The sequence below is a fragment of the Schistosoma mansoni genome (genome assembly GCF_000237925.1).
Source record: "Schistosoma mansoni, WGS project CABG00000000 data, supercontig 0302, strain Puerto Rico, whole genome shotgun sequence".
NCBI lineage: Eukaryota > Metazoa > Platyhelminthes > Trematoda > Strigeidida > Schistosomatidae > Schistosoma > Schistosoma mansoni.
This window is the reverse complement of record NW_017386158.1, coordinates 31,898-59,848: the sequence shown is the minus strand read 5'-3', so window position 1 is coordinate 59,848 and position 27,951 is coordinate 31,898. Positions and strand designations below refer to the sequence as shown.

At 35.6% G+C, this 27,951-nt stretch overlaps 2 protein-coding genes across 2 annotated transcripts in view; one reads left to right on the top strand and one right to left on the bottom strand.

The window, feature by feature from the left end:
* The window catches only part of Smp_199430 (hypothetical protein), a gene marked incomplete at both ends in the record, with an annotated part of 14,316 nt that extends 9,023 nt beyond the window's left edge, over positions 1–5,293 (top strand). The window contains 3 exons of the mRNA XM_018790476.1: positions 271–571; positions 3,877–3,926; positions 4,978–5,293. Coding sequence (XP_018647413.1) covers positions 271–571; positions 3,877–3,926; positions 4,978–5,293 — 667 coding nt within the window. The remainder of the gene's footprint in view (positions 1–270; positions 572–3,876; positions 3,927–4,977) is intronic.
* Positions 5,294–22,793: 17,500 nt separating this feature from the next.
* On the bottom strand, positions 22,794–24,012 carry Smp_047740 (26S proteasome non-ATPase regulatory subunit,putative). The gene is made up of 7 exons (XM_018790465.1): positions 23,893–24,012; positions 23,788–23,860; positions 23,650–23,752; positions 23,517–23,610; positions 23,310–23,482; positions 23,164–23,275; positions 22,794–23,130 (listed from the first exon to the last, which is right to left on the bottom strand). The coding sequence occupies exons 1-7, from the start codon at positions 24,001–24,003 to the stop codon at positions 22,999–23,001; spliced, it is 798 nt and encodes a 265-aa protein (XP_018647412.1). The 5' UTR covers positions 24,004–24,012; the 3' UTR covers positions 22,794–22,998.
* Positions 24,013–27,951: the final 3,939 nt, after the last annotated feature.

The window sequence follows — 27,951 nt, the reverse complement described above, 5'->3', positions numbered from 1 at the left end:
TCTAGCTTCAATTGACTCACGCTTTCAACTATTCAATTAATGGGAGAAATGTATGGAAACAATGGAGAAGAGGTTGATAGCGATTGCTCAACAAACGATTAATTATTATATTGAAGCTCTTAATGAATCTCACTCAGTAAAAATTTATACTCTGGTTTCGCAAGTCGAAAATCTCCGGCTTAAAGCACGACGTTAAATAATTAAACTCAGCACTATGAAAATGAAAGAAAAAGTGATTGATTTTATGATACTTTGCTTTATTTCTACTAGATTTACAGGTGGTGATCTCTCAAACATGAAATCAAATGATGACACAACAGGGATTGTGGTTCGCGCGCATAAAATTAAACCAACTAATACTGAACTACAAAGAATGTTGAAAGTGGATAGTGCCTCTGAAGAAAAATCACCCATGACAATAAAAGCAAGTAAATTAGTAAAAAATCAGAGTGGAATAGAAGACGTGACAACATTAGAGAAACTTGAACGTTTACATAGTTCATTGAAATCTGTTGAAGGTTTAAAAAATGTATGGGATAATACTAAACTATCTGAAAAGTCGAATATAAAGGTAGGTTAATAAAATTAACATTCAATTGTTGACTGAACTAAAAGCAGTGACCGATGATTGGAGACTCTAGGTGACATGGCTCAAAATCGATCACAATGGCGTAGGTGTATACACTCTTTATCTTCCCTTAAACCTTCAGATTAAAATGGCTTCATATCTTCCTTTCTTTCTATACTATATCCTTATATACAACATTTCTTTTATATAATACCACCACTAAATTAACTACTTCTATGAATCCAGTGTTCATCTTGTTGTGCTAACGAGGTATAGCAACTTGGAACGATGCATCTATGTGCCTGGTCCTACGTTGTAGCTGACTGACTGACTGAGTGACCAATGACAGTCTGGTGACAATTTCATATAGTCTGAACAGTTTTCGTGTAGTACGTAAAAGTCTCTAAGAATTAATCGAAATGTGACATTATGGTTGAATGTTTAAGTAGAATGAAAATCAAATAACACGAAAATCTTGTTGACAGAATCATGTAGTTACTTTAGGAGTTATTCGATGTTTAACATTATCCTCTTTGTTTTTTAAATCTTTAACATTTTCCATATTTTACTTTAATAGTTTTGTGAAAATTTGTCCCTTAAGTATAACGACCTGGTAATAAATTCTGTGTAAAATTAAAAGAATTTGGTCAGAAGTAATATTGTTGTAAACAGAACACCGGTTGGGTACAATTGAATTTATTTAGACACAAATTACATACTATCGCACTAGATTCTGATAACCATACAATGAACCATTAATTAGCAAAATAACAACCAATTGTCTCAATCTTCACTGTTCCTTCTGCAAATATCAGTTCATCTTCTATAGTTCCACTGTTTATTCATTTTCCTACCAATCGCGCTTCACTTCAGTTCTTTCCTTATCGGTCTTCTGCCAAAATATATTCTGTTTGACTATCGCCATATACTACTTATATGGCTATAAGTAGACCACACTACAATATTATGATTTAGACAAGGTTCCCAATAAGTAAACTCTCACTAAAAAAAGTAAGATTAATTAAGTTCACTCGTAGCGTAACAAGTTAGCAATGTATTGATCATATAGTCTTATAGATACTGCGTTCATTTTTTGGGGATATTTAAATACTTCGGATGAATCTGAACTTCAATGCAACAGATTGTTTCACATTCACTTGGTGTTGTTTACTTGTAGGACGAAACGCACGTCCTGGATTCCAATGCTAACCACTATCCATCATTGCATATAAAGATTGTTTTACATTTGAATATTTAATGATTTTTCGACTACATTCTTTTTTCTAAAGAACAATATCAGATAGCTATCTTCAAATGAATAATTATGAATAAGGATTGTTTAAAAAAATACAAATATTATCGGGTGGAATGTTATTGAAAAACTAATGAAAATACAAACTGGTCGGTATTTGTTTGCATAGAGTTGTGAAGATTGATTTTCATTAAAATAATGAACCGATCTATGTTGGACAACCGTTGAAAATATGGAGTCACTGGAATGCCGTTTCGTCATAGTGTGGGACTCCTTAGTAGTGAGTATACAAGACTTAGCACGCGAAAATGGAGCCTAGGACTTTCGGTTTACCCTCGCCAACCCATAACTTCTAGACCACTGAGCCGGCATTCAACGAATGTTAATGTCAAACTTCAATCAATCCATGACATTGCACAACCAACTCCCATTGTCTTCGGTGGTAACTGCCTCAAACCTGATATGGTTGACCTTCACTTGTCACGGTTTCTCACTAGCACTTCAAGAATTTCCTCTTGAAGCTAGTCAATAAGATGCACACTTAGTATTTAGTAAAACACTTTCATCCTTCAGCCCAAATAAGGTAACCTTCTGGAAACGTTTTAACCAACTGAATGATGTCTTATGAGTTGAATCTCCTTTCTTTTTAAATATGAATAACGATATTCACTTGTAGGAAAATTATTCGGTCTTGCCAATAACCACGAAGATCAGTACATCTAGGTATTTAACTGATAGTGATCTAAATATTTATTGAATAATCATTTTTAGTTAGTTGATTACATTTTATGACCAAGTCTATATTAATACCAAACAACTGAGTTAAAATAATTTTTTTAAACAATAATTGAGATCTGATGGTTTACTTTCTTAGAAAATTTATGTTTGATAGTTAAATGAAAGCATTACTAAAAGGGAGGATTGTTTGACAGAAACATCCTACGTTTATTTGTATCAAATTCACTTTATTAGGATACAAGGACCTAGAAAATTTGAATTACGTATAGTATTGAAGGATGTGAGCAGTACCTTAGATTATCTCAATAATTAATCCAGATGGATAGTCGATGTTAAGGCTGATACTTAATATTTGCTGCTAAATATATCTAACGTAAATTCTGAAATCCTCTGACAGCTATAGAAACATTAAAAATTCTCATGGAAGAAGTTTCAACATTGAAAGACTCCTATTAAGTATATAAACTAGAAAAGTAATGAATTAAGCATAAAGCACTAACTTCAGACCATTGAAAGCTAGTAACTAATAGTAATGTAAGATTCAATAAATGTAAATCAAATCATTAAGTGATTTAAAAGGTGTTTTACAAAATCTTTAAATCATCATTGTGCTTCAAAACTTCTAATCAACTAATTCTTGACACCGATCATGTACAACTATATTAGGTCAGTTCTAATAGACTGACTTCGTGAGGTAAATCCAGAAGTTCTAGTGAGAAGCAGTGACTAGTGGAGTTCAACCACGTCTGTTGTGAGATATCAATTCACTGAAGACAATTGGTGAACGGTTGCTCAAACTTCGTGGATTAGTTGGAGTTAGACATTAACACCGTTGGATGCCGGTTCAGTGGTCTATCGGTTATGTGCTCTGGCGCGAGACTGGTATGTCCTGGGTTCGAATCTCGCGAGCGCGGGATCGTGGATGCGCACTGCTGAGGAGTCCCATGATAGGATGAAACGGCCGTCCAGTGCTTCCAGGTTTTCGATGGTTGTCTAGCTTCAATTGACTCACGCTTTCAACTATAAATATTTATATTCTAGTATAAAGGATGATTTTTCATGTTTTGCGCTTCAACTGGTAAGTATTTAAAAAGATAGAATTCTTTTAAAGTTATATTTGAACTAAATAATAACAATTATTTCATTCGTATAATAGACCTTATTGTTAGATGGAAAACCACAGTTGGATACAATTAGCCATTATAGAGATCAAAAGAAACATGAATTATTTGAACGAATAATCAATAAAGCTACAACTATTGAACATGAACTATCTACAAGTTTTGGTTGTACAGAATTTTTTGAATATCAATTAAAGAACCCTTTCAATATCGAAGATACTGTTAATGTGAACATTGAAGATGATTCGTAAGTTGATAATAATATTGAATTAACTGTTTCATTTTGAATTAGAAGGCCAGTTCAAACTATGTGGACAGATGATATATGCTTAACATAATTTTCCTATGTGTTGAGAAATATATTTACGTCGATATACTGATGTTTGTGTAGATGTCTACCGTAATCACTGCTCTCAATAAAAATGTTGTCACCACCGTTTGACAACTACTGAAAAAGTAAACCATAATTCTTTGCTAATATTCCACTGGAAATCAAACACTGATAGATTCGCGAATAAACTACATTAAGGGCTTGATAACTCATTAACTGACAACAGCTTTGACGCGGATTAGAACCTGTAACCGAAAAGTTGAAATGTTAAGTAACTCGATCACCATACCACTCACCTTATATTATTACAAGCACGAAACGCGGATCCTATATTTCACCGCTAGCCACATTCTATATACTCTATATGAGAACCTGATTTTGTAAATTGTACTAATTTAGCATGACTTTTTATCAATTGAACCCAGAATACTCATGTTTACATTTATTTTCTTTAGGTTTTTTCTATTTGAACCTAGATAATAACTCATAGTTATAAGATTGTTTTTATGAGTTATTACAGAGTAAATAGGATGTGGCTAGAAGTGAAATTCAGAACGCGCGTTTTGTTGTTTTGTATCTGTCAGCTGTATGTACCCACATTGCAGAATTGATCTTCACTCCAGGACTCTAACGCAATACCATTCGCTTCAAACTTCATCGCTTTATCCATTTAGCTACTGACTCCAGATAGCCACTCACTTGTATAACGGGTATGATATTTAATTCAATTTGAAATGGTTTGAATTATCTGGTTGTCAATATTTTAACTGAAATTTGATCAGCCTTGGTTGGTATATGGCATTCTGCTCAGATTACCTTGCTATAGACATTAGGATGCTATTTAATAAAAAATAGATAGGATATTTTACAATAACCTAACTTTTGAAATACTTTGACGAATCTTAAAGAAAAGTCAGAATGGGAACTTTTAATCGATTTCTATCGATATTTGTACTTTAATTTATAGAAATAGTTTATCCTTTGTTATGGATCCACGTGAAGTACGTGCATTAAAATTAGCTTTCAATATCGACACACCAACAGAAGATGATTTGTTTGCTCTGGATATGAAAAACAATTATCACGATCACAATAACAATGATAATATTGAAAGAAAATCATTGAAAAGAAACAATGTTATATTGTTTCTCAAACCAAACGAAACTGTACTAATACCGATGAAATATGAAGAAGCTACGATGTTTCAATGTACTAAACAATATGATGGTGTAGGTGATAGAAATGTGGGTACGATGTATGGTAAACACGTATTTTTCACTTGAAGTTGGTGCTTTTAGATGTACGTGCCATCACATAATAACACCCATGAACTTGTAGTGAGAGACTCACTAACGTTTTAATCATTACACAGAGTTAACTATGTAATGTCTTCACACGAATGATTAACGTTGTTGCTTTATTGGGTTTGAACTAAGGCTTCTTGTAATATGGAGCAACAAATAGAAAGTCGAATACATCGAACTTCGGACGAACGACAACACTTTAACGTTAATAATTTACAAGTTAATCGATAGAGAATAAGTAAATGTCAAGATAACTTTGTATTCTGTACATAAGATGGTGTAGATTGTTAGCTCAGGTGGATGATTTTGGTGGAGTTTTGTTCTCTGATCGCTAATTGATGTTCGTTCCTGCACGAACATTAGCGGTCAAACGCCATAATATATCCTCGCTTATAAAATTGCAAGTAGACAATTAAGAACACGTTTGACTGGGAAAATGTTGAGACCTTGGATAGAGGCAACTCTAAAAACACCAAAATGTTTTTAGTAGCTTGCCATTCAGGTCAATCGGAAATCAACAAACACATTGAAATTGATCCAATTTATCAACCAATCAGGAAAATTATGTACAAATATAGTACCTAGAATCAAATCATTGGAAGATACAATCAAAATAAAGAAGTAAATAATGACAGGTTGAAGGTCAACAATAACCAATAAAGATCGAGGTCTACAGGATATGTTAAGAGCCATAAATGGAGGAATTCGAACACTTCACTTCTACCTTAAGTTTGTACTGAAGATGTTGTTCAGAATACCGATGAAAGCTCCACGGCCAAACCATCCGGCTCAGAGAACGAAACTCCACCAAAATCTGTTTACAAGTCAACAGTTGGTAAGGAACAATTCTATTTATATAGTAGCATGGGATTGCCTTGGGTGCATGGCAAACTTGGTAAACTAAAAACGATGACAACCAGTCATATACCAGCAAATGTTATTACGGAAATACAAATGGGAAGAATATCATCGGGGTTTTCTCCTAGATTTTCCTTTTAACTTCTTGTTTACGCCTAGTTGAAACAGCTGCACTGGATCAGTGGTGAAGGGCATACGTTAAGTTACGTACTTAATTAAAACTGCGGTTAAAGAGACTATGATCTACACATTGATTGGTTGAGGAAGGTAATCTGATTATTCATTAGTTTATGACATCACTCCTTCAGAGAGTTTTTAATCTGTTTATTCAAAAACTACAAAAAGTATAACTAGAATCAGTCTATCCTATAATTTGATTTCAATCAAGCAAATATTGGTGTAGTTAATGGTTAATTTATTGCATTCCAAGACTTGGAAATTACCTAATAATGAATAAACTTGTGGTTAACATTTTATTACTTCTAAGGAAATAATAGTAGTCAGATATATCAGGAGTGAAACAGTTGTCACCACTATTGTTGGATTCAATCCCCTCTTTATCGCTAGTCGATCGAATATCCAGCTCGTGGTTCTGGGGGTTTTTGACGTTCGCCGTTAGGATTAAAGTTCCTGAGTTTGGTCTCTGGCTGAGCCTTTAGTACTCACCATACTAAGGCAAGCGGTCCTCAGCACTTCATTTTTCCGATGATACCCCCAAATGATTTCAGTTTGTGACGAATGCTATCTGAGGCATAATAATCTGTTAACCGCTCAACTTACCTCCAGTGAACAAATTATTAATGTTTAATCTCTTTATTTCATTGACTATTTGTGATTGAATGGGTCGTCAATTTATGCTTCGAAGATTCGTTTTCTACACTTTTGTAACTTCTCATTTTATTTGAACTGTGGCTGTCACTGAAATCTAGGATGTGTGTTTCATTTTATTTGGATATACTTTAATCCCAGTGTTGATGTTCACTCTGAAACTTGAATTTAGTATCCATCACCTTCGAACCCCGATAAGTTACCAACTTAACTACTGATTGCATATAGTCACTTACTAACAGACACTGATCAAATGAGGCTCTGAATATCAATAACCGAATATTACAAACCTTGCTGATATTATTTCAATACCGAAGATATAATTATAAATATCAGAATTAAATTTCTATATTGTTTATCAGTAATGGAATTAACATAGCTTAATACCTAATTGATTTTATAATCTAATAAAATTAACAGAAGGGGTTTTGTGGAAATTTAGTATTCTCATAGTTGAAAGCGTGAGTCAATTGAAGCTAGACCACCATCGAAGACCTGGAAGCACTGGACGGCCGTCTCGTCCTATTATGGGACTCCTGAGCAGTGCGCATCCACAACCTTGCCTCACGAAATTGGAACCCAGGACCTACCTGTCTTGCGCCAGAGCACTTAACCGATAGACCACTGAACCGGCATCCAATGGTGTTCATGTCTAACTCCAATCAATTCACGAAGTTGAGCAACCGTTCACCAATTGTTTTCAGTGAAATGATATCACTAGTGACTGACTTCGAGAGGTAAATCCAAGAGTTCTAGTGAGAAGCAGTGACCAGTGGAGTTCAAACCACGTCTGTTGTGAGATATCAACTCGTGGATGCGCAATGCTGAGAAGTCCCACAATAGGACGAGACGGCCGTCCAGTGCATCCAAGTTTTGGATGGTGGTCTAGCTTCAATTGACTCACGCTTTCAACTATAATAAAATTAAACCGATCAACTTTGTATAAGTTATTTCTTACCAAAGAGAGATGATGTACGATTTTTAGTTACATATGTTTTACTTGTTATAGCTATTCGAATTTACTTCAAGTATTGAAGATAATCCTGTACAAATGAAACGTGTCATACAAGTAAGATATTATTTTTGTGTTGTGAAAAAAATTAACTTTAGTAATGTATCCTAGTTACTATGATAATTGATCAATGCGTTTCAGCATTAAAACATTGAAACACTTTAATACAAATCTCTGTTCAAGCTATATCAAATACATTCTTATACTGAACGATTTACACTGTTAAGGATTACTTATACACTTAATAAAAGTAGACTAACACATATTCAGTAATTTGTTCTGATAAACTCCAAGTGAATAACACATTTTATTAGTGGGATAGTTGTTACTCTGATATAATTCACATTGAACTTAGTTATATAAGAAATTTAATTGTATATTTTTGGATCAGATGTCGAGCAAACTTCCTGTTTTATAATAACCATTCCCTTTACAGCATGTTCTATTACAGATGAAAATTCTAGAATGCACCTACCATGTTCACAGTATCAACAATGAATTAGACAATAACTGTGTAGGAACACAATTACACTGTTATACGTTATTTACTTACTTTCGCCTGATACCCCTCATGGAGGTCTTCATAATCCAGTAAACAGATTTGTCTGACTCCGCTCCCCACTTGGAATGCGTCTGTCAGCTTTCCTCTATGCACGACTTTGCAGTGTAGTCCGTCGTATGAATTCCGTATGATATTGATGATTTTCTCAGGTACTCCATAGTGTAGTTGAGGTTTCCATAATGTTCTCCTACCCACACTGTCAATTGCTTTCTCATAATCAAGGACGTTGATGTATAGTGAGGAGTTCCATTTATACGTTAGACTGTTATAATAGACAAACGTAACTGATTTACTAAGTTAGTTAACTAATCCCTATTAACACGTTTTTTTTCTTCAATTTAATTGTGCACAGTTAACTCTTCGATTACTGGCTTACTCGATTTTCTGTTGTCCTTCTTCGTAACAATTATATTATATTGGACACTTAGAGTAATATTGTAATGTGATGTTATGTATAACAATTACGATAGAAACGTTATGACAGACTTACGTATTCTAAGAGTAGAAAAGGCAGCACAAACTTAGATAACTTCTAACAATTTTAACTCTACGTGTACAGTGTTCCTACTATGATTAACAATAGTTACTTGTAATCATATGGATTTCATTCAACACAGGTATCTTATATGTAGTTAAGCTGGCTAAATGTAAACTCGTTCTAAAGTAAAGAATCATTTTTATTTTATTTATTTATTTAAACACATAAATATTGGTACAAGGGGGAACCAGATATATATGCGCCACACACAATATTGTCTTTTCATGTTAATTATGTGAGGGCTATGATACTGCCCAGGTGTCCAAACTGAAACAGGTGGTTTTCCTAGGGGGGACACACCCGGAGCCTTTGACCTAAAGGTCTGATCCACATGGCAGTGGAGCATCGTGAGGAGATGTAGTCCCATGGTAGCCGGTGACCAACAATTGGTTCATACGCCATTCACTCCCTCAGGATACTGGAGCCCATATGCACCAATGGTTTGGAATCAGGGTTTTCCAACTCCCCTGGGTGGACTTGCTGTGTCCACCAACCCGGTTAAAGCGCCGGATTTTCGCTTTTCGTCCTCTCAATTTCGTAAACAACACTCTTGATGTGAGAAGGTAGTGAGCAGGAATTCCTTTGCAGAGGCTATATACGCGTGGCCATTCGAGAGCATTTCGAGAGGGAGAGCGGACTCTCCCTACTCTCAGCTATACCAGGGCATTTGGGGGCTTTTTTTCTATTGAAGCTTACTATATGAAAAAAAGTTTAGACTGTAAATTTAGAACTGAGTTTTTTGAAAGTAAATTTAACTACTAGGGCTAGTCGAACGCAGATAAAGAACATCAGGTATTCTCAAATACATTACCTGTTTAAACTTGATAATCTCTCTCTTCTTTAACACCAATACTTAGCTATTAAATCATGTTAGCACTCAAACCATGGAACTTAAATTAACTAATTGAAACTTATCGATGAGAGTTGATTTATTCTTAAAATACCAATCAAAGGGAACCATACACATCGTCACTGAAGTTAACATTGGTCAGTAAAAACAGGCGTTGTTTGTGAATTCTACTGAGAACGGACAGATATTTTTAGTAAAATAAAAATCCGTCAATCATAGTGGCTTTTCAGAGTATTTTAGATATTTGCGGTTATTTACAAAATTTGCTACTCAATTAGAAACTGATGTCAAAATTACTAAACATATTCTTTTCATGATAAAATGAATATCTGTGTCATACCGTTTGCTTCTGTGTATTCGGCCTGTGTCTTGGTTTTCTCTGCTCTTGTTCGGCTGTTGTTAATTGTTGACTAATATAAATCGCCCAAACATTACGTATTGCGATAGGACTACACGAAATTCTACCGATTGACCAAATTCAGATATCCTAGTTCGACCCCAATACTGTTCCCTAACTCCAATAAATCAGAACACAGCCGTTAAATGAGAACTGTTTATGGGGTCAGCAGCAGAACAAAAATGGTTTACAGACAAGGCATATTTATACAGTTAAAATGACTATGAACAGTAACCAATGGAAAGAAAGGACACGTAGAGGTTATAATTAGGACAACTCAAAATTGACCAATAGGAAAACGACACGTGAAAGTCATAGTTAGGACAACTGTAAATAATGACCAATAGAAAACAACATGCGAAATATGTGAAGAGTCTGAAAACATACGACTTTACTTTCGAGATAATTTTGGGATATTCCTGTGAATATCCTAACACTGACTTCCTGTCTTTCCTTTCTTAAATCTTACCTAGGGTGTCAATAGAGATCCATTCCTTAATATGATGCTTCTTGATACCCAGAACCTGACAAGTTGTAATTAGTGCTTCTTTGATCTTTTTCCAGTTGTCCTCCATAGTAGTTTCCCCTTCTTCCAATAGATCTTGTAAGTTTTGGAACCTGTTACTGAGAGGTATCTTGAATTTGTTGACTTTGTCATTATGTCAAAGGAACTCTGTATTTAATTTTTGTAATGCTGTTTCTCCAGTTGTCTAGTGATTCTTTAGCTTCAGTTTCATCTTAGCAACCACCAGGTGGTGATCTGAAACTATGTCAACTCCTTTCCTTGTTAATTGACTAGTTACGTTTAACTTTATTTATTAAATTTGTAGGAGTTCATATTTGATATCATGTGTTCATTGTTTTTAATTATTAACTGGATGAACAATATATTTTTCTATCCAAAATATGGATAAATTTTCTTTTACTCAATCAGGTAATCTTCAAATCAACAACTTACGGGAAGATTATTTCACAATTAATTCTACATATTCATATTCAACCACCAATAATTGATCATAGTTTTCGATTTTTTCATCCTGAATTAAGTTTCATGAAGAAAATTCTACGTCTACCACGAAATATTATTGATTGGAGGAATAGTTTTACCACAAATAATCGAACAATTCAACAAGTTAACCAGCAAATATGGGTTAGAGTATCCGATTCAGATGTATTAACTGTATCTAATGTTCAAGGTGATATAGTTGATTTGCTGATTAAAGTTGGCCTTGGGAAATCTCCACAAGTCAGTCAAAGAATTGAAATTGCTGGTTAATTTGTTAGATTATGTTGAAATACTTCATACACTTATCTAGGCAAATATATTTTATGTATTTTCCACCTCAGTTTGATTTGTTTAAAAATAATTATGATAATGATAAGATTTGCTTTATTCAGTATCATATGTTCGACTTCTATAGCGAATCATACATCTGGTATGGTGTGACCCAAATCTAAACAAAATGTATCGATGGCGTATTCAGTCTAGTGATCATAATACGGTGATAGTATATCGTGGAAAACGGGAAAACTTTTTATTTTGCCGTTATATTGAAACCTATGACGTTTAGGTTAAATGTAATTAAAAAATATAACTGGAAAACAATCAATGGGCGAAAACAGTACATGATTATATATAGTTTTCGTTGATGAACAATTCTTCTAACAGTTATATAAAATGGAAAAATAAACGTGCTTTATTCATGAACAAAATACGGTAAATTAACACCCCACCCTTCAAAATGCGATAGTACTGTGGTGTAGTCTACTTATACCCATATAAGTAGAATATGGTGATGGTTGGACATAGAATGTATTTTGGCACAAGATCGATAAAGAAAGAACAGAAACGAAGCGCATTCGATATAAAAATGCATGAACAATAAAAACAAAATAGATGGACTAATATTTGCAAAAGGAACAGTGAAGATTGAGACAATTGATTGTTATTTTGCAAATTAACTGTTCATTGTATGGTTATGAGAATTTAGTGAGATAGTCTGTAATTTCTTTCTAAATACATTCGATTGTCCCAACTAGTGTTTTGTTCACTACAGTACTATCTTTTTCTACAAAATTCTCTTATACGTTGAAAAAGAAAACTCTTGAAGATAACCACTAATAATTAACGATATCTAATGTTGAAATGGTTCAATAAGTTGGATTAAATTAAGATATAATGTCAATGTTTACAATTACTGATACCTAGTTTTCTAAATTTCTTCTATCCTTTAAAGTACAAAAACTTAAATTAATGAAGATATATATTCTTTATCTAATGAAGATCTTCAGTAAAACCAGTTGCTTTTTTTCTCAGAATTTCAATCTTGAATTTGTTTATTTATTGTTAGATAGTAAAGTTTACTTATAATTAGATATTTGTAATTGTGAATACTCGAGAACTATTTTTATATTCTTATTCATAGAATATGAATTCGTACCTTTTACTTACTTACGCCTGTTACCCCTCGTGGAGAAGCATAGGTCGCACACCAGCATTTTCCATCCAACCTGTTGGCAACTTTTTTTTCCTTGTGTTCTTAATTTTGTACATTTTGTTCTGGTTTCCTTAGAAGCATATTTGATTTTCAACGGGTACAAATATTTACTAGGATGGCATTCAATGAAATTTATCAATTGAATATTATACTACACAGAGAAGAACTAGACAGAGAACAGCAAATATTTTTATATATTATAAAGTCTTATTCATGTTTATTTCTGTTTTAGGTACGTGAATTTCTTATGAGTGTTTATGTGGAACCTTTTCAAATTCGTCCAGCTTATATATGGTATTGGGCTATACATTCACTTCAACGTGTTGATGCTATTGCTACAGTTGGACAATTATCACCACCTATAGGATTGTTATTACGTACAGATGATTTTATGTCTAATACCGGTTCAAAACGAATTACTATTTACACTAGTCATCCAAATGAAGTTTTTATTGGTACAGAATTTACTTCAAATGATTTTCAGAAAAATCTTCCGACTGAAGATTTAACACTATGTGTTACATCACGTTCTGTTTATGAGTTGAAGGTTAGTTTATTCCAATAAAACACTCATTTAAAACACCAATCTTCAAAGTTTACAATCTTCTTGGTAACATAGGACATTATAATAATACTACTTTCTAGAATAAAATTTGATACCTAGTTCAGTAGTCACTTTTATTGTTGCTATACACATAGTTGGAGTTAGCTTTTCATCTACCAACATTTATCAGTCAAAGTACTGTTGAAGAACATTTCATTTATACAAATTTATGGATTATCTTTAAATACGACTCTTAAGTGGTTACCTATACACTTTTCTATGTAAGCCTAAAATCACAAAATATTAAAACCTACACAGAATCAGTATAATGCTGAAGTTCCCCTAAGAATGACAAAAACATGTGTATTCCCTAGAAAGCAAAAATTTCCAGGTGGAGGTTATGTTCTGACTAGCTACTACATAGATTATTTCACAGGTTGATGTCACTTGTCCCTATCTGATTGTTCACATAAAGTGGATCGGTAAGATTATTTAGAATAGTATGGTAATCTTGATTACAAACTATTAATCAATATTATAAGCAAATATGGATGGTGGCTAACAGTGGAATCCAGGACGCGCGTCTCATCCTATTTTGGACTCGTCAGCTGGACAAAAGCTGCACAAGCTAGTGGTTATCAGGACTCAGTAGCTAAGTGGATAACGCTATGGCGTTTGGAGTGAACGGTAATGGGTTTGAATGCCGGAGTGAACATCAAGTCTCGAACGCAGGTACATCCAACTGACGAGTCCCACCTTTGCTTATAATACTTGTGACAATATCGAGGAGATCCGCACAGGATACACGTATGCCATTAAGAGATTGATCAATTGCAGTCCTAAACATCAATGAGAAGATTCAAACAATACAAAATGGATATAAATCATTATAGATATACATGTTACTCGGTAAGGTCTACTCAAGAAATCAAGTTTACAAAATGTGTTGTAACAAGGGATTTAAACCTTTTTAAGTGTACTATTAGTCCACACCTGTCAATAGTGATTTTAATTAGTTCATACACAGTAGTAGTCACCAAGTTATAGGTTCGAATTGTATTCATCTTTCTTCGGTATAGATATCCAGGAAGTATCAACTAACGTACACTAAGAGTTCATGTATCTGTATTCATCTTTTAAGCTGCACGAAATATTATTAATCTACAAATGACCAGGATTCTGTCATTTAATCAGATTTTTCTCATATTTTCACAGAAATGACGAGGTATATTGTATAATAACAAGAGGGACGGAATAGATGATATTGTCTTTAAGCTAATTTTGCATAAATATTGCTTTCCTGCAGCTCCTAATTGTAAAATTCCTGATAGAAATGCTAACTTTATTCAACTTTTGTTGTGACAATGAAAAGTTTGTATAAGTGTATTGAACTAAGTCTTCATATAACATAACACACTTGTGAAGTTTCCTCTTCGGATTATGTTTCTGTAAAATGTACCTAATTGTTCATACCTATTATGAATAAATATGATCCTTGTCCTATGATTTGGTAGATATCATACATTTTACGACCTCAAATTTATTTTAAAATATATAGGTTAGACTATGTCCAAAGTATGTTGGTAAAAAAAGTTACCAAGTCAATGTGGTAGACACAGACAATCAACGTGTACTACGCGCTTGGATCCTGTGTGTGGATGCTAGACAACCAGAAATAACAAAGTCCTTTAACATAAAACTACCTAGAAAAGAAATTATTACAGCTTGTAATAAACGTATTGCTTACACGAATCCATATCAATGTAAAAAAACATTAATACTGGAAACTAACCGATCTGATTTAGTTCAATTTAAGGTAAGCAAAAACTAAGCTGACCTTTTACACTTATTAATATGCCCATTAATTGTGTATTGGTTTTAAATGAAACCAGTCTTCACAATTGTAATCAGCCAAATGTAAGAAATTCAGTTTCCTCAATTTCGAACTCATATTGCTGGTTTGTTTATGCCTAAACAAAAAAATACTCATTTTCATTGACCACAATTGTCATATCTACATTTTTTTATCAGTTTCAGTTGTACATTTGTTAATATTAACCTGTGAAATTAAACTCATTGACTAGGTTCGAAATTTAACACAATGGTAGTGAAGTCGATGCTATTATATATATATTTACATAAAATACAGACAAACAGGGAAAACAGTCCACCATAAAATACAGTGAGTTACCAAAGTTCTTGCAATTCATGCAAACACAGCATCAGGAATTTAAGAATAAAACCAAACGAATAGGGAATACGGAAATAAACTAAAAAGACAATGGATACACATAGACGTAAAAAGCTAAGTTTGTTTTACAGACACTAGCCAAACATTTAGACGTTTCTACACAAAGTTCGGTCAAACAGTTAGATATTGATGACTAATAGTACGTCTTTTCTAATTACCCGATCGCTTTGGCCAGTTTACAAAAAGGGATGAATAATACTTATCCAAGCCACAAATATGATCGATACTCTTTTGTTTAACAAATGAACCTCATAATTTGTATTTTTATATGTTTACAACACATCGAACTCATGAAGAATCTGTAGAACAATGGTATCAGTTTATTTAAGCTTCCTAAACTAAATATGTACCATTTAATAACATAGACCATGAAGCGAAACAATAACGGTAATTATTATTGTTTGTTAGCCCTGATTTCATGATTTATTGATAACTGGACATAACTATTTAGGACTTGGGAGTCATAAATATATTCATAGAGAATTGACAGTATATTTCGTTACTTATGATCAACATAACTCCTGGGGAAATTGCCATCGATCCATCCCTTCACATTACACTGAGATGAAATTAAAAAAATGAATGTTAAAAACGTCCAGATAATAGCAGTACCAAGTATGTTAAGAATTAATACAGAGAATAAAGTTCGAGAAGGGATGAAGTTAGAAATATTGAAGTTCAAGATTTATGGAAACGAAGAGAATGGATAGATATGCGCACTGAAATCGATTTTAAGTTATATCAACTGAAGTTAGAAAAAAGGGATTTCTAGCAAAAGATTCCCATTAAGTGTATCTGGAAGCCTGATATCTTCCAAATGACGTAAAAGTATCGTTCAACTGAACGTTATTATATCTGCTTAGAGTGCCTTTCCCCATCGAATTAACTTTTTATACATATATTACTTCCATAAAAACAGTAATTCATAGACACCTACGTAATATTCACACTTTACTCTTTTATCGTATAATATGGGGATTGTCTAAAATTAGGAATCCATAATGGAAATCCCAGCAGCAGGAACGGTTCAGATTGGACTACATTTTGTTCCACAAGCAACAGTGGATTCGGAACAGATATATATCTTCATTAAAGATGAACAAGGCAAAAATTTGGAAACATTTTTAATTATTGCTCAAATATTGTTAATGTTTACCTAAAATAAAATCCTGTTTATCGCAATTTCATGTAAAATTCTTTATTCGTTATTATATTTACTCATTAGAACCTTATCAAACGTTGTATAACCAGTGACCTTTGAAAAAGTCACACACTAAATACCAGTCTCTCGCGTAAACTAAAAGATATTCAACACAGATATATTATAAATTTTTCACTAGCTACAGTTTATCGAATCTACAATGAATGAAATCATTTACATTTCTTTTCAAGAGCATTATAAGTTAACTAATGATTTTTAGGGAAAGCTAGTATAGTCACCGAAATTTTCTGAAAAATAAATACTTGAAACTTCTAGCCACTATTAAGTAATAGAAAATAGAGAAATAAGTCCCATATTCAAGTCGTATGAAGAAAGATATGGATATACAATACTTCGTTTTGAATTGAGGCTATACTTCAGCAAAATTCTGATAATTTACTTTGACATATAGATACTCGATCGATGAGAAAATGTTTACACAGTTACATATATCAGTGGTATTTACTTTAGGGATAGCTTTTTACTGTATATTACTGAGTGTTTGGACATTCGCGCAGAAGTATATGAAACACAGATGTTATGCAGAGAGGTAATTGCTTGGCTTTCAACCGACCGATCGAAAGTCGAGCTACTTCAGTGTTTATGGTGCCTTTTATTTTCGAATTCTTTGATATGTGCTCAAAAATAGGGACATATTCTCTTCACCCTGTTCTTTTAATGTGCTTTGTCACGCAGAATGTGTTAATTAATTCACTTTAAAGGTGTTCAACAACGGGATCTAGGTTTATATACTCAGCTTTAGAACATACATTTTATTTTACTGGTAGTCATACGAACGTTGATAATCTGTCCAGGATCGACGTTCAGTAATCCTCCTAAGTAATCAACAAATACAGGACATCCTGTTTAAACTTCGCTGAAACAGACTGAATTCATAATTGTCTCCGATCCCTATGATTGAAGTAACTAAGATTGTTCCTCTGACTGATCAACAGTTATTACACATAAAGTAGCAAAGACTTCACGCTGTGATTTTCTGACAAATAGTTGGTCTAGAGATAACTGATGATCGACTCAATCCTTTTTTACCTACAGTAAGAAATATTTTCCATAAGTGCTAGATCTAACCATAGAGATGTTAGAATGCTAACAACTTCATGAAGTGTTAGTTAAAAATAGTACTGGTGTATTATTTGCATAAGCGGATATAAAAGACACTTTCTTGTGAAACAATAATGAACAAGCCTATACATCTCGTAGCGTGAGGAAGACAGTATCATTTGTATCAGTAATACTGATACTAATTTGGCATTGTAAGTGATGCACCGCGCTGACTGCATGACAACAACGACTGTGTGATTCTAAAAACATATGTATTCTACTACCTGAATATATACCATCAACTGATTACGTTAATACTACGTAAAGCATATAAGTCAAATAAGAAATGCGGTTTGCATTCCTATATTTTGCACGTGCATGTGAACAGACGAACAATAAGAGGGCAGTGAAAATGGAGAACAGCGTTCCAGTAGAGAGGGTGACTCAATCTCTATGTAAGACGAATATTGTATAGACTTACTTACTTAAGCCTGTTACCCCTCATGGAGGAGCATAGACCGCACACCAGTTTTCTCCACCCACCCCTGTTCTGGGCAATCCTTTCCAATTGCTTTTCATGTCTGCTTCCGATTTCCGACGCAGTGTGTTCTTTAACATTTCCTCTTTTCCGCTTCCCTTCAGGACTCCAAGTTGGCACTTGCCTCGTGATGCAGTTCGGTGATTTCCGTAATGTATGTCCACATTAGCACAGAGATCAGTTGTCGATTCCAATCCCATAGTGGTAGAAGTAGTAAGAGTATAAGTATTAATGTGAAAGATTAGGGTTTAAAGATGTTATTGAAGGAGTATAATCCAGTGAAATAAATTTGGAAAGAGTAAAAAGGTAGAGACATGAAGAAATCAGAAGATTAGAATTTGGTAGTTTAGTATTTCCTTCATTGTAGCTTTTCCCACTGTCGTTGCTAGCTCTTCCACGTATTTCTGCTTGTCGATTTGTCAGTTATTGTACATTTTTCTGGCTTTGTCTGACGTGTACCCTAATTGGTTGTTTGTAGTCTATACAATGGAATACAGTGCAAAGTCATGCATGGAGGACAGCTGACAGATGCATTTCCAGTAAGGACCGGAGTCAGACAAGGCTGTCTACTCTCTCCCTTCCTCTTTCTTCTGGTGATTGACTGGATTATGAAGACTTCGACATCTGAGGGGAAACACGGAATACAATGGACAGCTCAGAATCAATTAGACGATTTGGACTTCGCAGGTGACCTAGACCTCCTATCTCATACACACGAACAAATGCAGATGAAGACAGCAAATGTAGCAGCAGCCTCCGCATCGATAGGCCTCCACATTCACAAAGGAAAAAGCAAGATTCTCAAATGCAACACGGAGAATACCAACACAATCACACTTGATGGCGAAACTCTGGAAGATGTGGAAACATTCAAGTACCTGGGGAGCATCGTTGGTAAACAAGGAGGATCTGATGCAGATGTAAAGGCGAGAATTGGCAAAGCAAGGGCAGCATTTCTACAATTGAAGAACATATGAAACTCTAAAAAACTCTCAACCAATTTCAAGGTCAGAATCTTTAATACGAACGTCAAGACAGTCCTACTGTATGGAGCTGAAACGTGGAGAGCTACTACGGCCATCATCAGGAAGGTACAAGTATTTGTAAACAGTTGTCTACGCAAAATACTCAACATCCATTGGCCGGATACTATCAGCAACAGCGTTTTATGGGAGAGGACCAGCCAGCTTCCAGCTGAGGAGGAAATTATAAAAAGACGTTGGAGGTGCATAGGACATACATTACGGAAATCACCGAACTGCATCACGAGGCAAGTGCCAACTTGGAGTCCTGAAGGGAAGTGGAAATGTCAAAGAACACACTGCGTCGGGAATCGGAAGCAGACATGAAAAGCAATTGGAAAGGATTGCCCAGAACAGGGGTGGGTGGAGAAAACGGGTGGGCGGTCTATGCTCCTCCATGAGGGGTAACAGGCGTAAGTACAAATATATGTGAACGGAATAAATTCAAGCAGGCACTCGTTAAAAGTTTATACAAGTTAATATGTAATTAGATCAGCTTAACTAAAATCAATGCAGACTGATAATAATCCATGTTTTGTGTCCAGAATTTCGGTATACAATTCCTATTACGATTATTCGATAAACTTGACGGTACATGTAGTTAGAGAAATACAACAAATCGCCCAGTTATTTATACGGAAAAGGTGCAAGGATGACCATTATGTCATCAATCTATGACGTCAGTGACTCATGATTACAGCCGTGAAAGAAGGCACAGGGTTTTCAACTAAAGTTACATACAACTTAGACCAATGGTCGGAAACTCTAGATACATCTTAGAAATGATGTATCCGTTAACGCTCGAACATCATTTAATTCGACAAGCTCATTCCCCGTCATTTATTCTTTCGGCTTTCCTCCAGTCTCATTGCTTATGTTGTATCCTTGTTGATTTCCTGCTGTCCCGTGGGAAAACTTAGACAGATAAATATTGACTCCACGTCCCAACTTGTTTTCGTTTGACTTTCTTTATTCATTCTAGTGAACAATATACATATGTTTGATACAAAAAGTGGATGAAGTTTCTCTACAAATAAATTAGTCACAGAGTACCTGACTTCCGTGCTAGCTTTGGTGTAAACAGTCGATATGGGAAATTCGCGGGTACCTCCACGAAAGACTCAACATAACCACGCTGACTAAATAAAGATTGAGAAAATAACTACTATCAAAGCATTATATTGAATATCCAGAATACTCCTTAATATAAACGATGATCCCCGCATTTGGAAAGACGAACAAAAACCTACTTCTGATTTAATCACCGATAAAACTTACTGTTTAAAATGAACTTAAAGTAATGCTACATACTGAAGAATTTTCATTGCAAGTCACAAAGTAATGTGCACTGTAGTAAGTCGAGTAACCAAAGACTTCAGGGACTATCATGTCAGTCAGTCATTCAGCTACAACGTAGGATCACGCACGCATATGCATCGGCCCAAGTTGCCATACCTCGTTAGCACAACAAGATGAACACCGGATTCATAGAAGTAGTTAATTTTGTGGTGGTAATATATAAAAGAAAGGTTGTATATAAGGATATAATATAGGAAGAAAGGAAAATATGAAGCAATTTTAATCTCAAGGTTTAAGGGAACATAAAGAGTGTATACACCTACGCCATTGTGATCGGTTCTGAGCAATGTTACCCACAGTCTCCAACCATTGGTTACGATAGTCACGCGGACCCCAACCAGGTAGTCTGCATCTACCAACATGGCGTAGACTAGTAGTGACTTCAAGCTCTGATGCCACATTTTGGTTTGGCCGCCCCTAACTTTCGTCCAACCATCACCAATACTAGTCAACATAGCGCGTCATGGTAATCGGTGTTCAGGCATACGTAATACGTGGCCCAACCATCTCAGTCGATGAAGATTCATGACCTCATCAACTGATTTACCATCATTCCCTAATACCCTGTGTCTAACCTCACTATTACTTACCCGGTCAACCCAGCAGATGCGAGCAATATTTCTAAGGCATCTGTGGTCAAATACTAGTAACTTACTAGTATCATCTACCCTTAATTGTTTCACAGCCGTAAAGTAGAACAGAGCGAACTGTTGTGCAGTATACTCGTCCCTTAATTGATAGACGGATATCTCGTCTACGCCATAGGTGACGTAAGTTGGAAAAAGCCAAACGAGCCTTTTGAATCCGTGCTGAGATTTCGTCAGACACCAACCCACTAGGGCTGATCAGACTTCCAAGATAAGTGAAGTTGTCGACGCGTTCGGCCACTCCACTCCCTATCCTTAGTTCAGGTGTTGACGCGGGCCAGTCCTGGAGTAACAATTTACATTTAGAGGGGAAAAAACGAATCCCAAACATCCTGGCATTACTACTCAGTTCTAACAGAAGACTCTGCATTTTGTCAGCGTCTTCAAACAGCAACATGTCATCTGCGTATTCTAAGTCGATTAGTGGACCTCCTGGTAGAAGATCAATTCCTCAAAATTCAGTCGGCGTGAGTGTCATTTCCAGCAATAGGTCTATAATGAAGTTAAACAAAAATGGGGATAGTGGACAGCCTTGTCGGACACCACTTGAGGTTGTAAAATCAGATGATAGTTCGCCATAAGCTCTCATTCGACTGGTAGTGTTCGAGTAAAGGGCCTTCACAAGGTTTATGTACTTCTGAGGTACACCTTTCAATGACAGGGACTATCATGACATAAATACCGATCTTCCTGGCAGCAATCTTGGATCATTGGCAAAAGGAACTCCCGTAATACAGCCACTGCACAAGGGAAAAATTCTATTGAGGTAATCTAGGTCGCAAATCTGTCGTTTACTTTTAAAACGGCACGCAGATGTACTACCTGTCAACTCTTAATCCCTGTTTTAGGTTAAGATCAAGCATCACCCATTTCGTCAGTTAGCTATTATTACGTGTGACTCAACACCGATTACATAAATATGTACTTTTTAAATGAGTGGGATTACTACTAACTTATTACTAGGAATTCCATCTTCACCACTCGAAAGCACTCTTTTTCAATCTCATGGTTTACATTCACGTTCAGTGTTAGTTTGTGGGCAGAATTGTCGCTTCAAATAGTTCGTACTCTTCTGGAACTTTATAGATCGTATACATACTATGTCATATTATTAGAATATTTGCGCTCGACCTAATTTTTTACTTGACGAATCAATTGTAGTCACAGTAAATTTAGATTTCCTATTAATCAATTCACAAGATTATTAAAAATGAAACAACCCTGATTACTAGTCATCTCGAAAACCTATGAACATAACGGGGGGATTAACCTGTAAGCCTTAGCTTTTTAAGAAATTGGGAAAACTATACATCATGAAGAAATTGAGTATATTCACGAGAATTCCTACAAGTGGCCACTCGAAATACAAAAAACGAGCAGCGTTACTTGTTCGCAATACGCTTTAACGTTGTGCAGTGCAATGCACTGACTTCATTAATAATGTAACAAAATACATGCAAAATTCAATTCGTTCAGAAGGATAGATACAACAAGTAATAATCCTGGCTTGTTATTTTTCAAATTATTTGGTCCAGCTCTTTTGTATAGTCAAGCATTACTCGTGTCACGTGGGCGGATGGGATGGCATCGTCCGCCCGTTTTTTATGCTTGGGGAAAATAAAAGTACCATCCAGTAAATTCCATGCTCTCTAAAAAATGTTCGGTAGTGTCTATATACATACCTTCTCAGCAAATAATTTTGTTTCGTTGTTAGAACTAAAAAACAACATAGGAGTAGCATCTTTGAGTGACAACGTTTCGTACGCATGCTCTATGCAAGAGGCAACTTCCTCCCTAAGGAAAACGTAAATTAGTGTCCACATTTTACCTGGTTGCGTTCAAAAATATATCGATGAAGAAATCGTATCTCTTGGATGGCACGTTACCTTTGGACAGGAAGACCTTGTGAAAGTTGCCTTCCATTAAGTACTGCTCCATAGAGACTGGGTGATTGATATATACACTGGAAGTAATTTCTTCAATTGTGAGCCGTTCTAATTCCTATATCTGAGTGAGCAATTAGTATAGTTCTTACAACGTGGAAATCAGCTAGTCTACGCTGCGACAACAAGAACAGTAGATTTAGCCCAAGAAGTTCATACTTATAAGGCGAATCTGGAAGATTTCCTCTAAAATAAAGATCATAGGATATACATTAACGGACCTACTTATAGTCATAGTAGTAGCATTTTAACTGAGACATATAATGTTCGAAAGCAGGAATATCCTGCTTCTCAGAACACAGCATAGCTGCTATCTCCAGTGTGCTTCCTTAAGATACAAACTAGTCAAATAAATTAACATACTAGCAACAAGAAGCTCACGTCGAGAAGCTTCTGATTCATTTTTCGGGAGGAATGCACATCTAGTTAATCCAGACTAATACTATCAAACAAATGTAAGTCTCTTACTGTTATTTCTTCGACTTTCTTTAGGCAATCTTCAACATTGTGATTTTTCTTGTTCCATTCATTATCAAGATTCTGGAGTTTGCGACACAAATCCTCAGTTGTCTGAATCATATCCCGCTTGTGTTGAACCTGTTGAGGTCACATCCAATATCCAATATATCAAGGACATTTGTCGCGAATAGTTCAGATGGTTTTGGACGGAATTAAAGAGGCATTTGCTCAACGGAGTTCCGGGTTTGTACGAGACTGTTGATTTTCTTGCGCTCGCTTCTTGTTGTCTCGATACAGTTTCATATGTATGGCTATGTATAATGGGTGATAGATCAACTACGCAACTGAACTAAACCAAATCACTATAGTATATTACCTGTGGACTAGTATATATCGTGGTTTCAGTGTGTTTAACTCAGCGAATATGGGTTTATGGATACCCGAAAGCTGTCACATAAAGCGGGAGCTTAGTTAGTCGCAACGTGAAAAACATTAAAGTGATAAAATGAATGCGAAGAGAAGATTATTGTTTCAAATATAATATACAGATTGCAATGCAATTCCGACAGTCTAGGAAGATTGAATCGGAGGAATGAGGAGGAAACTGCGACGATAACACAAGAGAGGAATTAGTTTCCGATATGCGTGCAGCTGTAAAAAAATCCCCAAAATCAATAGCTTTGAAAGAGTTCGACATTGGATGCTGACCACATTAGTTTAAGTAGACTTGTTTAGCTGAAGGCGCTCGGTCATGCATCCGCACCAGATCACGTTACAGCACAGCGTGGGAAACATCTCTTACGATCATTAGCCAGGTTATATCAATCACTTCTCAATATATTGATAATCCATCAAATATGTCTTCCAACCTCCTCGCTTCTGACTTCTGATGTTAACTGGGTGGGCGCGATTCCATTATAGAATGTGTTACTGGTAGAGAGTTGTCGAACTACAATACTGATGGTATCTTCATGCGGTTATGATAACCATGGTAATTTGTGAGATATGCATCGGACATAGTTCAAGATTGAGATTGTAATCCGACAACGGTTTTGCTTTCGTCAAGTCTCATTTTTAAGCCATCCACTGGTAGGCTGGGGTAACTGCGGCTGGTAGAGCATTCCAAATGTATGCAACTCTTGATGAGAAGTGAGAGCGTATTCGCATGTTCGTTTATAGATTTGCAACTTTTCAGTGGTTGTCTCGAGAAGCCCATTGATGATTTTCTGGTAATACGTCCTCGTTAAGGTAGGATTGAGTGTTTGGTATATTTATGCCATTGTCAGAGCACCTCTAATTCTCCTGTAACTCAACGAAAATAATCTCAGGTGTAGTCTTTCCTAGTAAGATATACGTTATGGGCCTATCACCCATTCGCTTGGACGTCTGCGTAATTGGTTTTAGGGATTTAATCCTTTTTTGAAGATTTGAATGATCAACAAGGTGGGCTTGTGAGCACGATTCAAAGAGACTTGGAATCAAGTCTGAGGCTATTTGGTTAACTTTTTTTCCACTTCTGCATTGTGATGTTTGAGCTAGTATCTATGCACTCTGTTGTTACTAGACCGAGATCATGCTTTAAGGGTACAATTGAGGGTATATTTTTATGGAGAGTATAAGTTCTTTGTGTCAAATGGGAAAGAATGTTCATGACATGATATTTAGTAGGGTTAAGTTTTAGCCCATAGTCTACTGCCCATTCTTTTATCCAATACCGTCATCAGTGAGCCGGTATAAAGTGACTGATTTTCTGTTCTTGCTTCTTTTTGTTTCTCGACCGTTTAATGTCCTTGGTTATGCCTAATGACGGGTCATCTAGACACTCGGCTGAACAAATTCTGGTCAGTCTGATTATTTGTCTGTTTCAAAGGTTGTGGTCACAATGGAAGAAGCTTTAGATAATGGGTTACCGTATCCACCAGCAGTACATCATCGATTTCTCCAGGTAAAGACCTGGTTATGTACATAGTTTGTTGAGATTATATCAAGTTCTCTCCCGAAGGTCTTCTGGTAAGTCGCTCGGTCTACAGGCGGCAGCGGATTCTCAGGTTTAACTGCTCGTAAGGAGTAGAAGGTGGGCCTATAGTCCTTTCTGCTGCCATGTCTCCAATTTCTGGATATCGACTTCAAGGTTAATGCTGGTACTGAGACTTAGTGAATATTTAGGTGCATTCTCGGAAATGTTTGTTTGATTTAGGCAATCGGGAGTTCAACACTGAGACTCTAATGCGCAAAAATATTGTGAGTTGCTTTTCGTAAAGTCTGAATTTGAGTTCTCGATCTGATTAATTGGGTCACGTTTGCATAAGTTTCAGTGTATTATTTTCCATATTGAGGGAATTAGGCAACTCTATACTTTCGTAGATAAAATGGAATGGAATAGAACTTCTTGATAATGCCACAAGTATTTACAGTTTGACATCACTTCAACTAGTAATACCTTCCGTAATTAAATCGTGCCCACCCAGTGAAATCAGAAGTCAGAAGAGAGGAAGTTGGAATATATACTTGATAGGTAGTCAATATTTCGAGAAGTGACTAATCTAAACTAGCTAGAGACGTTGAACACGGTTTTTCCACCCGTAATCTGATGTGGATGCATGACCGAGCGCCTTCAGCTGGGTGAGTCCATTAAAAATAATGCACTCAGCACCTAATGTCGCACACTTACAAAGCTATTGATTTTGGGGATTTATTTACCACTACAAGGGCACTCGGTAACTTCTCATTGAAAAATAAATTGGTTGTCCGCTCCATGAGCCCATTTCACCATAAAAAAAGAGTAAGGCAGCCAGAACAGTCAAGATAAGAGATTGTGGGAATGTAGTTGAACGTAAATGAATATATTAGCCAAATTTAAAGGCGATATGATATTACATAAAACAGACTGTCATCGTGCACACTTTTACACCCGTACTTGAACTAATGCATACGGTTCAACGTCTCAATACTTTTCAACTATGTAACGGAAGCGTAGTCACATTTATGCGACACTCGTTGTCTGTCCATACCAGGATAGGTTTTATGTATTCATGCTTAAAGGGAGATGCACCAAGGTGAAGAGAGAAAGAACGAATCGTCTGTTACTGGATGAAATGTTTTAATATATTTGAGTCTCTAAAATATTCTGAAAATGACTGAATGTTCTTGAAGTCATTTTCCCCTGTGGTAATGTTTTGCAATTCAGTCGAAGTCTCAGGATAGCACGCTCTGTCTGTCGCCCTTGATTTATGTAAAAACATGCACTGAGGGAATTCTAGCCAGTCATTTTGATGCTTAGTTCACATGTTATAAGGAGGAAGCAGCTTTAATTGTTATTCTGACAATTTGAACATCAAAACAGTGGTAAGACTTGTTCATATGATAATGGGTGCATCCTTATTATTTACTACTATCTTCTATGGCAAATATATGACCAAAGAACCTAGTAAAATATCATTTTTGGGTTCCTTCGGAAGGATGAAGTGTAATATATGACTCTACGACAGCACCATTGGTGGTTTTCGAGGACTCTTCTGTTTCTTAAGGGCTGCCTTGTGAAGGGAAATTAAATTGAACCTTTCTTAATGGTGCTTGTAAACTTTAATTGTCCCACTTTGTTAATTACGTTTTCCGATATGTTTCATCTAGTTTAACAGTGTTAGTAAATAAATACACTTGGGTTTCCAGTAGAAGTTCGTTCTGATATTAACCAATTTACTTGGAATTAGCAGTGCCAGTGTTCTAGTTGACCGCTAGTCGTAGGTCAAATTCACACTCTGCAATGCCATCCATTCAGCATCATTAGAATTTCTCGCACGTAAACAGCTTCTCCTGTATGGACGAAACAGGGAGATTAAAAGCTCAGAATCCAGAACTCGTTTGGAACATGACATCTGGATTATAAAAGACCCACGAAACCAGGTAATATCTCAGGATATTTCTTGAAACCAACTTCCTGCAAGTTTTTAGACTTTTTCGCCAAACGGACTTGAAGCTGAATCAAAGTGGGCCTCTAAATTTGGTATTTAAATCTCTTAATAACGGGGACTTAACACTACAGAATGGACATAAATTAAAAAGGTCAAG